Consider the following 19060-nt stretch of genomic DNA (forward strand, 5'->3'; position numbering starts at 1 on the left):
GGAGAAGCGGTCAGCGCGTCAAAAGAGTTGTTAATGTATCAAGTTACCTCTCTCTGTGATTTATTTTTCATTGAAATTATTTGCTTGTTTTCAATTAATTTTAGCGTACCTCTGCAATTTATTTTAGCATTGTCAGTTGTTTGCTTCATTGAATTAAACCATAGAACTATAATAGTTCCATGATTAAACGGAGTTTGTCCGGTTGCAAACAAAGCTGTCTCGCACCACCTAGCACCTAGCATTGGACAAAAGATACACGAAAGTTGTATCTCCCCGACCCAGTGCAATATATCCGGTTAGAATCAAAGCTCGCGTGTCCCTTATTTGAGGGACCAGATTCTGCCGTAAATTCGGGATGGGATTTAGAAAAAAAATAGGACTTTTAAGGTGTATTTTGGCGTCATTTTCGGACATTTCAATCATTCCTGATGCCTAATATAGAATCTAAGTTTTACCGTAGTCATTGACGCCTATTCAAGAGTATGATGTTTATTGTGACTAGCGTGAATGGGTAAGCTTCGTTTCGACAATGAGCTGTTATCACTGTGAACAATGTTAAATTATTCTTCATATGCTCAGTTTATTTTTTGAGAACAATTATTTAAAAATAAAATCTCTCAGTCAATCAGAAACTCGGATTCACGCCTTCAGGGAAAGTCACGTTTGGACGCTCACATCGATTTTGTTTTTCGTTCGGCGGGCTGATGCCTTCAGTGTAGCTTTTGCCTCTTCCGACATAGAAATCATCTGAATCTTCTTTCTACCTCTCTTTCTTTTCACACCACGCATAATGTAATGATAAAAATTAGGAAAAAACGCTGAGGAAATATAATGTTTGGTTAGCTAGCGAGCGATAACTGATTCGAGAATAATTGCACATGCGCGTGAATTGAATGAACTATGACCCGTACAATCTCGATATGCATATTGTCAATCAAAGGTCCTGTTATTTGCTTACTCATGCAAATTAGGCAATTGGACATAAACATTGCCACGTGTGAGTGTTTTTTATTTTTAACCAGAAAATAAACAGCAATTTTAATGGTGTTCCAATAAGAATTCATTGGTCAAATTTTCACAGAATGTTCTTTAGATAAAAATCTATATATAAAACGAAAAAAACTATTTTTGATTGAAATTCACAAATAAACTGCATCTCTACCTTAAGGCTGCTTATATACATTGTCAGTTTATGGTCTGTGATTCATGAATTGATGGATGACTTGCAATATATTCTATAAAAAACGGACCAATTATGCAGGAAGTACATTATGTAGAGAATGTGTTACAGTGCAACTTTTATGTTATGTGACTTTATAAAATGAAAATTCATTCATTTCCCATGGTGAAGATAATATGCTATAATATCAAAATTGTAGGTTGGTGACATAAAAGTGAAAAAAATTATATATCGTAACTGATGAGGTGCTTTTTGGTTATCGCAATTATTTTTGAAATCTGGGTTTTAAAAATGACAAACCCAGAACTCTGTGCGAATCCCCCTTGATTCTGGCTGCTGGCCATTTTCGATCATGAAATTGTCGCGATTTGTGCAGTTTTGAATAAAACCAAGTTAGCGATTATGAACAATGGTTATTAACGTAACACCTGACCCCCTCTAAAATTTTTGTTTTGCATTTTAAGGTAAGAAATCGACATTTGAAACCGACAGGGTGTCGATTTACTAGGTGCTGTGTTTCACAACTTGTTTATTTATATACGTATAGCGGATGATTTTTTTTGAAAATTAGTATTTATTGATTTTCAGCCCCCAAGTGACTGTGTACGCAATGCAGTTGTGTTCGTTTTTATTAGAAACGTCATTTGAAATATACTTTTGTTTATAAAATAAAAACAAATGTATTTGAAAAATTACACTGGGCGACACTGTAATTTCAGGTGGTTTACTTTTTTTTTCAGCAAGAATTATTAATTATTGTTAATTCTGTAATAGTTTCTTTCGTCTTGGGTGACCCAACTGACGGCATAGAAAGTCTGTGTAGTTGGATACAATGAAAATTTCCTCCCAAAATATTTGATAATTATTTTTTTAAATTTTGAACCCCAAATAAGCGCCCATCACCCATGAAATCCAAAGGGCGATTTTTCGGATGGCCGAATTTAGGGCAGAATCCGGTATTATATAAAGAAAGTATTATTATGGACAACTCGCGCATATTTCCAATGTTTTATACTGTTTGTAGTTTGCATATGAAAGTGGTTGTTGATGCCCCTCCTATAATTCGACGTCGTTGACAATGCAATAACAATGCCACTCGCACTGTGCACATTTTAGCACTAGATCTAGTGCCATTTTAGCACTAGATCTAGTGCCATTTTAGCGCTAGATCTAGTGCCATTTTAGCACTAGATCTAGTACTTTTTCGGATTAGTGCTACTAGCACTAGCGACTCGCACTACGCCCTTTTCGACACATTTACATACATGGGTTATCCCTTTACTCACAGTTGCCATATTAGCTGAAGATCCGGTAGTTTAGTACGTCCAACCTGATTGGGCGCCTTGTTTCGGACGATGCTATTTCATATACTTGTATACCGGTTATCTCTTTACTTACAGTTGCCATATTAGCTGAAGATCCGGTAGTTTAGTACGTCCAACCTGATTGGGCACCTTGTTTCGGACGATGCTATTTCATATACTTGTATACCGGTTATCTCTTTACTCACAGTTGCCATATTAGCTGAAGATCCAGTAGTACAGGCGGCATTAGGAAAGCAAGATTTCTATGTACAGACCATATCAGATGTGGCACCGATACAAGTTCACCCAGCAAGGGTTCTCAGTCATCTCTATTCACAGCTTGGTGAGTCTACATTACCCATAATCCCTGTATTATTCACTGCATTTATGCATTACGGATTTCTCACTTGCCTGTGATAATAACAGATGATTTAATGATACTCCATATTCATGGTACATTACCAAAAATAGAGAAAGAGTTTATGGTATGTAAATTGTGTGTTATATGATGAAGATCCCACATTTCATCGAAACCGTGTATATTTCTAGAAATACTTAATTATCTGTTATGTTGAGAGCAAGAGAACTATGAGATTTTTTCCCTTCTCAAATTGTGTTTCATTCTCTGTCATCTTGATTGTGATTCCAAATACAAGTGCCATGGTTTCATATACCAGACAAACAGTGGGCGAGATGACTAGAGAAAATAGAACTATTTTGAGGTCTCTCACTCTTAATGAGATCTTGATGGCAATTTTCTTCTAAGGTTTATTTTTGAGTGAGAAAATGTGTGAATGTATTGTGTTGGTACTTGTTTTAGGTCTTGCATTGTGTATTCATAAAGAGTGTATCTGTGATCATATTTCAACGAATGACAATACCATTCATTGTAAAACACCACCTGGCACCATCTTGACTATTTCCACTGTGTTCAGACATACACCCAGATCAGAAGAGCATGATGAGCGGTTTATACCATGTCATTTATGTTGAAAACACATAGATATATGCTTCATATGTGTTACTGCCATCTTTGCATTAGTAAGGTCATTTTTTGAATATTGTATGTAAAATAATTTCTTGTACTACATATAATTGAATTGAACTTTTTATTTGTTATTATAGGCAAGAATGATCACCTTGGTCTCTCAGGTCGCCCCTCACATGACATAGGTCTTTTAAGCACCACCAAGATCTATGTCTTACGAGACCAGATATTTGTATTTACACCTCAGTTTTTTGATCAGCATCAGTTCTACTTGGCATTGGACAATGATCTTTTAGTAGATATGTTCAAGACTGACTTGGCCTATTTAAGATACAACTGGAATGAACTTGGTCGACCCACTCTGACTATGACAGTCACACATAGCATGTTGGGTAAGTGTTAATTAATTAAGCATATACATGTATGTTTCACAACCACTTATTATTTCTACACATGTTGTATAAGGTAGTGGGTTTAATTTGTAATGATATCAATGGCCCTGATATCATTTGCCTGACATAAGGAGGACAATTGTTTTCCTTAGTTGAGGTTACAAATATTTGATTATGGGTGTGATGTTTTTATACATGCTTCTCGAATCATGATATACATGAACTTCATCACACACATCACAAGGTTACAAGGTTATGTACGGGTGCCTCAAAAGCTTTTCTGTGGGTTAGTTGTGCAGACATTCAGAAGCCACAACACTGATGTGTGCATTACACCCAGACTTGTCTTGCATGGCATCTGTCTAACCTCATACGTACCCGCAGATCAACAAGCACACATCTCTCCCTAAGATATGCTTTTGAGGCACCCGTAAATAAATGACATCATTGGTTAACAAAACCCAGTAGAACTTTTGCAAAAGCCATCATCTTAAATAAGTGTTCTTTGGTAATTCACTGGACTTCAAAATACACTGGATGTTGTCATTCCATCCATGTATCAAATTTAAAAGTTAAAGAATGTTATAATCTATGAAGAATCTAGTTTAGCACTTAGATGATACAATGTACCTTGATTTTGTTCATTACGGCGGTCTTTTTTCAGATAAGGAACAAAACCTTCAAGCAGCTGTTGCGTCTACTATACGTAAACTACAAACTGGCTACACAAATGGTGTAAGGGTCAAGCTTGGCAGGATACAAGACTTCCTCAGCACATCTTGTTATTGTAGACTTACATTCTTGGAAGGAACAACCAACGGCCCTGATGACAGTGGTTCGTACAAAGCACATGCTTTATCTATTTTTTTTTTTACAAATTTTGCTATTTAACTTCCATACTTGCATTTTTGATAGTTTGGTTTACTTGGCATTTTGAAATAAGCTGTTATTTAGAAGTGTGTTGTGCCAGCAACAGGATTGGTTCTTGGTTTTGCCTTGTGGTGTGATTCCGATATTTATTGCTATCAGTGTTCACTGTGTTTTATCTGTCTCCACCTTCACTCACTCCCTCTGTGTTCTAGTATATAGATACTTTTTTTATTCACCGGTATTTGCGGTTTGTGAAACATCACCCAAACCACATCGTGTCATGAGGTTATTACGAGGATACCGCAAGGTATGCTTGACAGTACTATGGTGATTATATCGACTGAAGTGGAGCTTGATGGGTTTCCATACTATCTGAGTGCATATACTGTATTCTCATGATAACATCCTTCCCTTGTTTGTAGTAATAATTTAATGAAATTACAGCGAATAACGTTTCATGCCATGCAAACGTTTGCGTTCAGTAGCTAATTCCTGTACATTGCACCTTTCTGTGCAGTAACAAAGTGTTCAGATGTGGTGTAAACGTAAGTTAACTTGACACACAATTCTCAAATAGGGAAGACATTCTAACTTGTCCATAACAGTGTCCAATACAGCATTTCATGGATGGGTAAATTCTAAGGTTTTTGAAGTCAGATAATAATGTTTGATGGGTCCCATGCAACACGTACAAATTGTATACTGTAAAGGGGGTAATTATTCACTGTGTTTTAATTTAGCTTATTTCGCTGACTGGAAAAATGCGCTAAATTAAAACACAGTGAATATGTAAAATTTAGCATAGAACACATTATCTAAATGACGAAACCGTGAATTTTAAAACCCACTGAATATGCTTGAAATGGTAAATCAGTGAAATTTAAACCCAGTGAAAATTAGTCATTTTACAGTATATAAATTTGTTTATGTGATATGCATGGATTTTGTGGCAACTTTGAACTTTAGTTCACAACCGAAAGAGCATCCAACTTTGGTTCTTAGTACTCCTGTTCAAATTCTAAAAACCAAGAACAAACCTGTTGCTATAAAGAATATAAAACTATAAGTCTTTGTTTTTATAGTTCATACACATTATGTAATTATTAACAATCCCTTCACTGATCATGATTAAGCGTATTCACAGTTTGGAAGGTTTTCAGCACTTGCATGTTTGTGTGGGTTGTACCATAGGATTGTATTTTGTTGGTGAATCTTATTTTCCTCCGTGTTGTGTGATTTTTTTCTCACTGCTATGCTCACTGCTCATGTTAAATTTAATGCGGAGAACTGTTATGTAATGTAATGTCATTTCTTACTTTAATTTTTTGCCTGCCTTGCTGTGTGTGTTGTCCATGCACTGCCATGTGTTTTGTTGTCACTTGCAGTGGAGCGCCTGATTCGAAGTGAGTAGAAGCATCTTTGCAACACTTTATAGCTGTATTTATTAAAATGTGTGTTACTCCTTGTGTGTGGTTTTAATCATCATTACCATGTTGTCTTTTCTTATTTTCTCTGATCTTTTCCTCATTCATTCTTGCTGTTATCTATCAATGTTATTCCTGTCTCTCATCCCCAGTATCGTCCATTTCTTCATAACAAGACTGCATTTTCAGTTAATATGAAGCAGTCCCCACTATCACCATATATTGATAATATCATCAATCATTTAATACTGCTACCAAATATGGACTCTGTTATTACAAATATGGCAACGATATATTACTATGTGTTCACATTTGTGTTAATCCCATCGTACATGTTATCACTTTCATTGGAAAATTTGAAAAAAAAATTAAAATGTACTGATTGAAATTTAACATTACTTATCCTCAGTTCTGAATACATTACTGAGAAAGTAAATTTGTCTGTCTACCACTCTACCACCTGCTTCTTCATAATTTTGAACGTTCTCTTAATGATTTTGTTGGGGACTGTGAATATTTAACAAAGACTATCTCTTGGGATTGATTGAAGTTGAAAACAAATATTTTCCTGCATCTTGATCTGCAACTTGTTTTCTCTATCTAAACTTGTAACAACACCTTAGCTTGTTTTTGTTTTTTTTCTTTTTTAATAACACTACTTACTAGTTGTGAGTTAGTTTGTCTACTTTGTAGTAAGAAAAGGGAAGAGAAATTACATTCTATTTTCGAAAGTACTGTGGAATATTTTATTTTCGCTGGAATTAATTTTCGCTGAAAAGGCTTTTTGGGCGTTTTGCTTGGAATTTATTTTCACTGATTTTTGATGAGTTTAATGTGAAATACAGGAAAAAAAGTATATTCGCTGGATTTTATTTTCACGGAATCATCCCTTCAGCGAAAATAGCGAAAATAAATTCCAAGCGAAAATAAAGTATTCTACAGTAACTATGAAAAGTTTTTGTTAACGTTTCTAAATTCAAGTAGCCTGACATAATGTAAAATAGTTAATGTGCCCTTGCTGACAGGCGCCAAATACTGCTGATTATAGTGGTCAGATTACATGATGAAATGCGTCCACTATCGCTGTCTTTATAATAGTTCAGGATGGTTTATTTCAGTAGCCATGGTCACTCGCTGATAGTCATTCACTGATAAAAATGACACAATTGCGCAATTCATGCTAAAATCTGATTTACATAACAGAAAAGGCAAAAACAACATGGTCAGGTCAGGTCAGTAAGAAGATAGAACTAGTATAGCCGTAGGAAATGAGCTTAGCTCATCAAAATTTAATGTGTAAATAGATGTAGTGTCTGTTGAATATTAGTATAAGATCTTGATGCAATTGCCTTTCGATTTATTCATTCAATTTATAAATTGCTATATAATGAACGGCATAATGTATGTACTGACATGCCCATGTTAAAATGGTTTGAGCTAACCAATTCTAACTATGTAATAATCTTGAGATTGCAAACTAGTCAGCAACATGTCAACAAAAACTACATTACATGCAGAATTGTTGGCATCGATTTTGTCAGGCTACAAGAAACAAGGCATTATCTAAACAATAGCTGGATTGACAGAAAGACAGTTTGATTGTTGGTCTTTCTAAATTGTATATACAATGTACCAGTATTCATTTCTTCTCAAGCTTCACACTTTCAGTATTAAAGAAACTTATTGTTATGCCAAATTGGTATTCACAATGCTGGTGGGAATCCTCCAATCATATTTAATAAGCAAGACTTTAAAGGGCCTTGTTGATTTCACTTTGAACTATTTTACAGCTTTTTAAAAACATGAGTAATTACTCTTGCCTGATTCACTTTAACTTAGCACTAAATATAGAACTAATATATCACTTGGACTGGGAGTTTCAGTTATTCCGTACAGTGCATGCACATGATTTGGGCTTGTGTCTGAAGTTCAACTTCAACAACTTGACAATAACCATGTGATTTTTGGTTTTCATTCTTGTGCATGCTCTTTTATTGACATATTGGATATTTCTGGTAACATTAAAACGATATCATTGGTAGTAATTATGCTATCTAAAAACTGAAAGCCACTCCCGGTGTCCAATGAAGCCTTCATATGTGGTCTGGTTGTTTCCTCAGTACATTGTTCTACGATATGTACTATGGAGCATGCTATCTGCTGTATAGGTTGTACCATAGGCATCAGTGTATGACTGAGAATGTTAGTCTCCATCACGTAAAACTAAACTTAATCTTTTAACAGTATTATGGTGTCACTGAATAATTGCATTGCCAGTGTCTGAATTTGCACAACATTTCTGTAGAGTACATGATTTTGATGACGACTGTAGACCTTACCTCTCACACCCACTAAAACCTGCATCATTGTAATTTTTCCTCCTCTTCTGCTGATAATTATCTTCCATCTTTCTAAAACTCCAATCTATCGCTGTGCATGATTGTATTAAGAATCTATTCATTTCTCTTCTCTATCATCTGCAATAATATTTGCTTCCAACGCATTGTCTCCTAGGTGGAGAGGAGATTTCCAGATACATGGAAACTCTACTCTTTCCAACATGTCCCAAGCCCAATCTACCTGCCCCCAACAGAACTGATAGTCTTGCGGCACCGGGGCCGGCTCGCTCAAAGATGAGACGCAGGAGTTCAGTACATGGAATAGTACAGCGTACTAGATCAGTACATGTAGACCAAACCGAAACAGGTAGATATATTTTCACCAGAAGCAGGGTTTCGCACGTGGTTCTTCTATTCATCAGTTTACTTGACATGGAGGTCCTTATTTTCTTTGATTTCATTATGATCAGATCAGATTAGCAGGTGAAATATAAACTTGTTATGTCAATCAATATGATGATTTAGCATTTCATCCTTTATTCGTGCTCATTGATGTAGCGTTTCATTTAATATTAGTTAGTTATATTAGCTGGAGTTCGCATACAATGGGGCTTTATGCACATTTGTTGAGTTGTGTTGGAAAAGTCATTCATCTTTATTGATAATCTCCGACTATGTTTTAGAAATGCTATCTGCTTCTTGCTTAAAATGCTTGAAATCATCTTTCCTGTGTTACTGTTATTCTTGACATGATAATGCCTACCAACAACTTTTTCTCTAATGATACATGTAACTCAGAAGTTGTTCTTGTACTTGCAACAGAATTAGAAATTCAACACACTACATATAGTTTTAGGTTACCAGATTATTATGCAATCTGTAATTCATCTACATGTTCACTGTGCTTCTCCGATGCCATTGATTTATTCATAAGTATAGTGGAGATGACAAAAACATTACTATATGCTGGCTCTGACAATTCAAATTTCTGCCATTTGAACTTAGTCAAAAGCTATTAACTTTTCATGCTCCACTGTTGTTGTTTTTTTTTTTGGGGGGGGGGTGATCAATTCCATTTACATGTAAGCATCTTTAAACTAAATGAGCTCATTTTGCATTTTCTGATCTTTTTTGGTGCTACATATGCTTAGTAATTATTTGAGAGAAAAGAAATGGGCACAAATAATTTTCAAATTATTATTAAGCTTTTTTGCATATTTAAATAATTTTTGAGATTGTTGTCTTAAGTCAGTTCTGTATGATCAACCATACTAAGAACTGCTCAGATTTATTTAGTTCTGATGGCATTCAGAATTCTTCACAGAATATTTATAAAAAACTAGTTGGTGCAGTTAACAGATCAGCAAGGTGCAAATCATGGCTAAATTAAAACACGCTTCTGTGAATTAATGATGCGATAATGACAAGTTGTCAGAATATAATTCTGAGTTTACATAAACTGCAAGCTATGCAAAGCAATCATTAGAGGACTGAATAACATTGGCAGCTCTTGATAACACTGTAGAAGGCAAAATCATCCTGCCATGGCTTCTTTGTTCCCATTTCTGACTTTTCCACTGGGTGTCCCAAAAATCCCAGATATTTCATTTCACCATTGATTCACTGCCATTGTTCATGTTCATTGTCTCCCTGTAAATGTTGTCCAATGCATACTAATTGGTCCACAGTATCGCATGTAAAAAAATTTGCTTTAATTTGTTTTAACTATTGTTATCAGGCATGTTTTTATTTTATAGGGGTTGGTGTCCTGCGTTAACAGGCATTCAATTTTGAGTTGTTAAATACCTGTTACCCCCTCTATCCATTTGGTTTATTGTATGATTTAAAGTATTGTATATATGCAGTACAAATATTAGTGATTTCATATTATTCATGTATGATCTAGTAGATTGAAATTCTATTCGGTTATTCTTCTACTATTTTCATATACTTGTGAAAAGATGGAGTATACATCACTAAAACACCATCTATGGTTTGTTATATAAAGGTTAAAGATCCAGTACTAAAACAGAATTTAACACATCCAGTGTCTCCTGGTTGATTGTTAAGCTTTAATATTAATATTAATATCTGTTTGAAAGCTTAACTCCAACTCAGTCAGTTGATCAATCAACTATCTCAGTGTGATTGTACAGTGACCACTTTTCTTGAAGTCAACTTTTGATCACAACCAGACTTGAATGATATTGTCTGTGAATATTTTCAGACAAATTTCTATGTTTTCATCTGCTCAATATATTGCTTATATTTCCTGAAATAGAAGTGCATGTACTTACACAAATAGCACAATGAATAATGCATTGTATATCTGTACATGTTTTGCTGACATGCATTTCTGTTGAAAGTTGATACTTCAGGAAATAATGAACTAACTAATTGATATAATTAATTACAAAAAAAACAAAAACAGAAATTAAAATCCCTGCTCCTGGAACCTGGTCACCAACTCATTCTCCCAGACTGCGACGTAAAAAGTCTGAAACCAGAGAGGTTGAACATCCTGCCACTCGGCCAAGCTGGACAGATGACCAGAGTGTGATCAACATGTACAAAGAATTGGACCCTGTTGACCTGGTTGAACAGTTAAAGGACACCACATCATTGGCTGAACAGGCAGATATTGTACATTATCTCTATGTAGCCAAGTAAGTACATGTCACCACAAAATGTTAGTGTCGTAAATTTTACCAAAATTCAATGTGGGTATTGGATTAAACACAGTGGACTAACGGGCTCTAGTTCATAAATTTAGCTGGCAATAAAATCGGCCATTCGGGGGGTGCGGTGATGGGTGTCAATCTCCCCCTATCTCACAGTTCTGTGTTTTTATCACTGTCTGAGTAATCAATGGAAGATTGTAGTAAAGGTAGGCGAGCAGAGGATACAGCAAGTATGACTTCACTATGTAAAATTTTTAATTATCCCCGGGGGAATTTTTGTATTTTATTATGTTCAGTTATACTTACCTTCACTGAAATCAATGTACGGTAAGCATTGGATTACCTTGCTTGGCAGAGTACAAGGCATACCTTGGTGGTGAGTCATCTGCCAGAAATTCAGGCTACCAAAGTAGGAAATAAGGTCACAGCTAAAGAATTAACTTAACTCCAAGTATGATATCGAACTATATAAACTTTACTTGTATTGAGCTGAAATAGTAGATTCTCCCTGGAATCAGTGAATGAGATGTAGTGAGGTTCAGGGGTCTTCTAGAAAAAAACTACAAGAGGGAGTACCGGTACTGCAATTCAGCAGCGCCACCAAGTGGGGGAGATAGGGTTCTTCCTACCAGGGTGTGGAGTTTTTAATAATTTAAAAGTTAAAATGGAGCATTTTATGGCTTCCTTAGAGCCAAAATTACTATCAGACAGGACACAGTTGAAGACTGGCCACATGCGAGTCCTGGTTAATCAGAATTTTAAAGGGGCACATGGCCATGGCACAAGGGCGCTTCTCCCCTGTTCTCTCGTTTAAACAAATCGCGGGGGTTGAAACATAAATATAACTAATTAGTAGTAGTCTTGACTAAAACTAGAAAGCATAGTTCAGTAAACACTAAACCACTTTGAATTTCTGTTTGCTTCATGGACCTGGTTCTTACAAGTGTCAAGAGTTTGTATCAGATATGGGTGCCACAAGGTTTGCTCACCCTTTTTGAAATGCCTGACATCACTGCATGTGTATACCATGGAGGCCATACATATTTCATTTACTCATTTGACTATGTATTGTGTGTGTAGTGTTTTTGCAGACTATTTGTCAGCCATTTTTGTGTGTTCTTGAATTTTTGTGATGTTCCTGAACAACATCTTAATTTGTGTGATGAAAATGATTTGACATATAATAAAATATACATATTTTGTGTATTAACAGAGGACCTAAGTGGGACACTGAAATCACAGGACTCCCTGGATGTACAGTAGAGAGCTTATTGATAGAACTTTATTACAAGGTGAGAATAATAACCTATTATGAACTTGTGCATGTACATTTGTCATCTCCACATGCAAGATGTATGGGGTATATTGCAAATTGCATCACTATTACCTTGAATACTTAAAAAGATCTTGGATGTGTTGGGTTTATGTTTTGACAAGTAATGGTGTGATTTTGTGTGCTGTATGCTTTCTTTACATATGCCTTGTTTTGCAGCATTATTTTTACATCATCGTTGTTTGTCATGCTTTTTCATTTCTCATGACTCATTGGTTGATTGGCAAGTAATGAAGGAGGCTAGTATTAGGACTGTATAGGGATTAATTCATTGCTGAATATACGTTCTAAGTCCCGTTTTCACATTGGCGGTGACAAATCTTACACAACGTATCAATGCAGTGGGCCTGAAAACATAAATTGAAATGCAAATTAGGCAGCAATGGGCGCAGAATGATATAAAATGATTTATGCTCTGGGTTTTATGTTCACTTATTTTGCTGAGAACTAAATGCACTAAAATAAAACTAAGTTACCGATAACAATAGAATTGTATTGTTTCATTCGCAAATTGGTGAATATCTCTGCACCCTCAATTCCATGAAAATTAAACTCTTCTACAACATGTACTGTACCATGAAAACATTTTAGCAGATTTTCGTAATTTATTGGCTTCATACTGATCACAGAATTGTGCTGTTTTTTCTTTTCCAAAATTTTGCATGATTTTTCTTCTTGAAACAATGGTTCGAAACTAATCTATGCTTTAATTAATGAAAACAAAATCGTTGAAGTGACTGTGTGGTGTTATGAACATTGAAAAAATCAAAATATCTTTACCGGTACTACCATAGACTGACACACAAAAATTAGTTATTCAGTCATGATTTGATATACAAAAAATGTTGTTTCTTTGATTATCGTGAAGTGTTTTAGAACACATGAGCGATTCCATATCTGCCATGTTTTTTTATCATGCATTGACCAACCATAATGTCCTTTGACCTGCGACATATGTAGGTCATAAATGCCATTAACTTATCAGAATTCAGTGTGGTATTTCCAACAGTTGCTGAATATTTGCAAACAGATAATGTATTGCAGAAGTAAAATTCATTAATAACAAAGTTACAGTTTGATCCATTGGCATTGACTTTGCTCAACAACTTTTTTAAAGAACGATTAGCATTTTTTTTCAAGAGAAAATAACAGATGAGATGTATTTTACCCATTCACACAATGAATCTGCAAGTCTTTTTTTGTCGTGATAAAACTTGGTCATGATTGTGATTTTGATTGTCCGTCGTCCGTGTCCATGTTTTATTTTTTCGACTTCTTGAAAACTACCAGCCTGAATTCTTTGATACTTGTTGTATATGTATCTTGGGTAGACCTCTCTTAGATTTGTTCAATTCTCTAATTTTGGTGAATATTTTTGTAATTTTTGGTAAAAAGTGATATACAGTGTCCTGGAAATGGTCAACTAGGACTTTTTTTTTCTTTCATATTTTTTTAATTTTACAAATTAGAAAACTGATCAGTTATTTTGATTATGAAATCAGTAACTGTTGTAAAGAATGCAATGCAGTTTATAAATCAAATTAATTATAAAATGTTGCAAAATATGAACATGAACAATTGCCTGTCAAGTCATTTCTTCAAAACTTCTCAAGCATGCCTTTTACAATAGTAAAATTTATTGATTTCTAACAGACATTGTAGGCCATTAAATTATCTCTATTCAAATATTTGCAAGGGCGCTGACAAGGATGCATTTCTTCGATCTTATCTTAAGGACCTCAATGAATAATTCGCTGCTACAATTATTTGTGTTTTCCTTCACGTACAAATATCTGACACCGTAGTAAAGTACATATTTTAGTCTGAAAAGATTGATTTAAATAGATATATATTAAGTTTCATAAATTATTCAGTCTATATTGCATTGTATTCTATATTGTATTATTGCATTTCATTCATCAATGTAAATATTAATAGTTGTTTTTGTGGTGTTGATCTCAGGCGGCTCGTGATAGCAATGAAGTTAAGGTAACTGTTCATTTTTGGTGTGTTTCTTCGGTTTTTACCCCAGTAGTAACATAACTTCTTATAGTTCACCTACTCAAATTGACTCGCTGCTTGCCGTGCTGCCTACTGTGTTTGCACACGATTGTAATGTGCTATTGTTGTTGCTTTAGTGCATGACGATTTGATTGATGTGTGAATTCAGTTAGATTAATCTGGCTTCTAAAAAAATCATAATACTGAAGACACTGTGGTTTGCAGCATGTTTCCAATATGTTAAACACAGCAGTCTACTTCCAGTGACTTTCTGCTCTCCAGTAAAATAGCTTCTTTCATAGTTGTTAAATTCAGATTCATGTATGTGTACATTTCAACAGTATGATTGTTCTCCAGCAGTTGTATTATTTTTGACCCAAAAAAAAAATATTTTCTATGCACTGCATGCATTAGATTCATGCTCTTTTGGGTTGAGTAGATATTCATTGAATTCATCATTCAATTTATTTCTTAGTGTTCACATTGACAGGACTAAAAAAAACAAATCAGTGTGTGTGTTTTTTTTTGGGGGGGGGAGGGTAATACAACTGTCTGGTGATTCTGTGCAGTGAATTTCATTGTTTAGGAGAAAAATGGTATTGCCACTCATTTTGTTAAAATAATGTCTTTAATGCTGTTTTTTAACCAAAATAACTATTTAACGTGTCTTTTTTTATGTTGGGGTTTGTTTTATTTTTATTTTACTAACCTAATACTATTCATAGTTGACAAGTCATATGATGACATACTGTGATACAAGTATAAAAAGGCATATCACGCTTTTTTGGATTTTACCAATAAATACATAGTTGTGTTATAACTATGAGAAACCTGATTTCAATTTCATTTTGGATTGACAATTGTGGTTTCTAAGAATATCATGAATTATAGAATTAAATGCTATTTATAAATATTAATATAAATATAACTATATAAATATTTCTAGCTTCCTATCAGTTTGTCTTGGAATATTGCAATATACCTTTTGAAAATTTGTAGTGGTGTTTGTTATGACTTAAGCACTTTCAAGCCTTCAAGTTGACGACCATAGACTATTTTCACCAAGGGTGATAAAATCGAGTTTTTTGTTTGTTTTACCCATGAAACTTGTGTGTTTGGTGAGAATGATAATTTTAATGGTAATTGTACATATGGCTGAATATCGTGAGACAATTTCATCCATATTCAAATGACAACTGTTGACTAGCCCTGTTCTGAATCACATTGAAAATGATGCTCGTAAACGGCAGTTTTTTTTTCTGGGAACTGTATCTCTGTGAAAACACTTTTCAACAATAAGATTTCAAGAGATTACGTGAATATTACTAAAATGCAAGTTCACTTGAACACAATTATGTGATCATAGGCATACAATTAAATTTCTAATTCAAACAAGTATGGTGGTACTATTCATTTGCAATTTACAAATCGTTGAATGCAAAGTCATAACAAACATTGCTAAGAATCTTCCAAGATGTTTTGCAATGTTTCAAGGGAAATTGATAGGGAGATAGCAGTTTTCACAATCAAGTTATTTTGCTGCCTGCTGTAACCATTGGCAACCATACCACTGTGTGCCTGCCATAATGTATGGAATAATACAAATGTACAGCAACGTGTTTAAAGAATATGCTTGAATGCTGTTAGAAGTCTCATCCCACAATGAAGCCGCACATACATGAACTTTGATTAATTGAAAACCAAAAATCACTATCTCTAATTTAATATTATTGTAACATTAAAGATAATTTAAATTTTACTGTTTATATGACATTGTCAATTTATACTAAACTGTGTGTGATATGATCAGTAGAAAAAAGATAAATGCACTTAGTATTCAGTATTTGTGTCAATGTAACGTATCATCGTGACATGTAAAGTTGATTGTCTATTGTTCTAGCTGTATATATCATTTCTTTCGGTTCATATTACCATGCTTCATTTATGTCAATACACTGCCTGCTGTTGGACATTGCTGTTGACAAGATTTAAACATGTAAACATTGGTCCAAAATTATCATTTAAGTCAGAGTAATGTGGAAATTTGAAAATAATCTGGTGTAAAAATCTTCAAAACAGTTGATCTAAATTGTGTCCAATATTTCAGTTTAATTCCCTTAGAAATAGGTAACAAATCTGCTCTTTAATAGTGAATAAAAAGTGGTTACATGATCAATTTTATCTTTGATTAGATTAAATAAAACGTTATCTTTCTAGGCTGGTCACATGAAACACTGGTCCATTGTGCGCCATACAGCAGGAATGCTGGGTAAAAGAGTTGAAGATTTAGCACAGGCAGCTACTGATCTCATTGTTAGACAGAAACAACTGACTGTAGGAATGCCACCAGAACCAAGAGAGAAAGTTATAACTGCTCCTCTGCCACCTGATGAACTCAAGAAAATCATCTACACTGCATGTGGTGAAGATAGCAGTACAGCAGTACTCACACAGGTAAATTTAATAATACACTGTATGCGGTGGAGATAGCAGTACAGCAGTACTCACACAGGTAAATTTAATAATACACTGCATGCGGTGGAGATAGCAGTGCTCGCACAGGTATTAATTAAGTGTGATAATACAGCTAAGTTTAATAGTATACTGCATTATTCCTTAGGGACCCCTCACCCATAAGTTTAATCCCAAACCTGTTTCTCCAGTGCGACTACCTTATGTCAATTTGTATATGTTCTTCTTCAGGACATGTATAGTTATTTGTATGGTCGTGTACAATCACATGGGGGGGGGGCCCTTCAGGGACTCTTTGCGCTGGGCTTGAACTTCAAAGAGGCATAAAATGCAATTGCCCTGATTCCAGTGAAGTTTATTTTTGTGCCTTTCATGAAATATAGATTTGCCTCATACTATCATATACACCAACTTGAAGATAATTGCATCAAAATCTGTGCACTCTGCAAACAAGCAAGTTTGTATATTTTATACAGTGAAGATATCAGTTGTGCTCACACTGGTATTAAAGTTGTATACTAGTACTGTGGAATACTTATTTTCGCCTGGATTTAATTTTCGCTTAAAGAATGATTCAATGAAAATAAAATCCAGTGAATATACCTTTTTTTCTATATTTTACATTCAACTCATCACGAATCAGTGAAAATAAATTCCATACTAAACACCCAAAAAGTCCATACAGAGAAAATTAATTCCAGCCAAAATAAAGTATTTTTACCTTGCCATAAGATTATGACGTTGACACTTTATAGGTGGATTAATTTTTTTGTAGTCACAGTATTGTTCTCATTACATATTTTACTTTGTACCCATCACAGGAAATATTGTATTACCTAGCAGCTTTCATCAAGACTGAGCCAGCTCTGTTTAATGAAATGTTACGTCTACGAGTTGGTCTAATTATACAAGTCATGTCAACAGAGCTTGCAAGGACTTTAGAATGTACAGGTCAGTCACTAGAATACTTTTAATACATTTATTATTTATTATTATTCTATTCATTGTGTTTACATAAGTTGATACTTGTATGGACCATTGTTTTATGAGCAGCTTCAGTTTAACAATTGATGCATGTTTTTTGTGAGTACATTTCACGCATCAGTCTTGTAGCAGCAGCCAAAACATGACCACTTGTGCTCGCTTCGCTCTCAAGGAGAACAGTTGCTTTTCTCCATATCCAGGTTGTAGATGTAGAACACTACATCAGCATAATTGTGTACATCATACCTTTACCATGTGTTTATCCATTGACAGGTGAAGAAGCATATGAACATCTAATGAATCTCAGTCCGTATGAAATAAAATGTTTGCTTCAACATATACTGAGTGGAAAAGAGTTTGGTGTTACAAGTGGTATGTATCCTCTATTTTTTTCATTGCCTCCTCAGCCATGTGGGATGTTTGATATTTCATGATTTTTGAGTGTTGATGAGAAGATGACTCTCTGGTGCTACCTGCATTGTGATTTTAATACAGGGTTATTGCAATAAATATATGAATCTTTTTACATTCATCTTCAATTCGCTAGCACCTGATGAGGGCCTGCGTCACTTTGATTCATCTGGTATGTCTTTCATTGGTGACTCATTGGTTTCTATCTCACTGTTGGTGTCACACCTTTCATACTTTATTAATACGTGTAAATTAGTTTAGATAATGTAATCTGTCGTATCAAGTCTTGTGTATATATGTATATGTGGCACTGCAGTGACTCAGAAAAGTGGTTGGCATTATTCAATCTAATTAAAGTCTTAAATTATTTCAGTTTTAACAATGAATAGGGAGTTGCGTTATATGCATAGAAAAGTTTTAGTTATTTCAATAAGGTATCCTCTGATCGATTGGCAAATTTCTTCAGATGACCTCTCCCAGGATACATTCTCTATTCCCAATGAATTGATTTAATGTTCAAAAACTGGGAAAAACTGAGCAGTGCCTTCAGATTTTAATCCAATTGTGCATTGCCATGGCAACACTTGTATGAACCATCCTGACTATGATGTTGTAGTTTTAAGGATCATATTCTGTAACTTGATATGTGCCTGTACGCCACGTATGAATTGACATGTGTAC

General features: G+C 34.6%; 1 protein-coding gene across 5 annotated transcripts in view; it reads left to right on the forward strand.

The window, feature by feature from the left end:
- The window catches only part of LOC100368228 (phosphorylase b kinase regulatory subunit alpha, liver isoform-like), a 54645-nt gene that overhangs the window by 26314 nt on the left and 9271 nt on the right, over positions 1–19060 (forward strand). Inside the window, exons 11-21 of one of the 5 annotated variants that reach the window (XM_085498028.1) lie at positions 2693–2827; positions 3610–3864; positions 4529–4699; positions 6120–6137; positions 8673–8864; positions 10929–11163; positions 12392–12470; positions 14474–14500; positions 16730–16966; positions 17806–17935; positions 18242–18340. In XM_085498028.1, coding sequence (XP_085354154.1) covers positions 2693–2827; positions 3610–3864; positions 4529–4699; positions 6120–6137; positions 8673–8864; positions 10929–11163; positions 12392–12470; positions 14474–14500; positions 16730–16966; positions 17806–17935; positions 18242–18340 — 1578 coding nt within the window. The remainder of the gene's footprint in view (positions 1–2692; positions 2828–3609; positions 3865–4528; positions 4700–6119; positions 6138–8672; positions 8865–10928; positions 11164–12391; positions 12471–14473; positions 14501–16729; positions 16967–17805; positions 17936–18241; positions 18341–19060) is intronic. The other 4 variants (XM_085498029.1, XM_085498030.1, XM_078010493.2 and 1 more) reach the window with 4 other exon arrangements.

This window comes from Saccoglossus kowalevskii, chromosome 4 (genome assembly GCF_978046115.1).
Source record: "Saccoglossus kowalevskii chromosome 4, keSacKowa6.1, whole genome shotgun sequence".
Lineage (NCBI taxonomy): Eukaryota > Metazoa > Hemichordata > Enteropneusta > Harrimaniidae > Saccoglossus > Saccoglossus kowalevskii.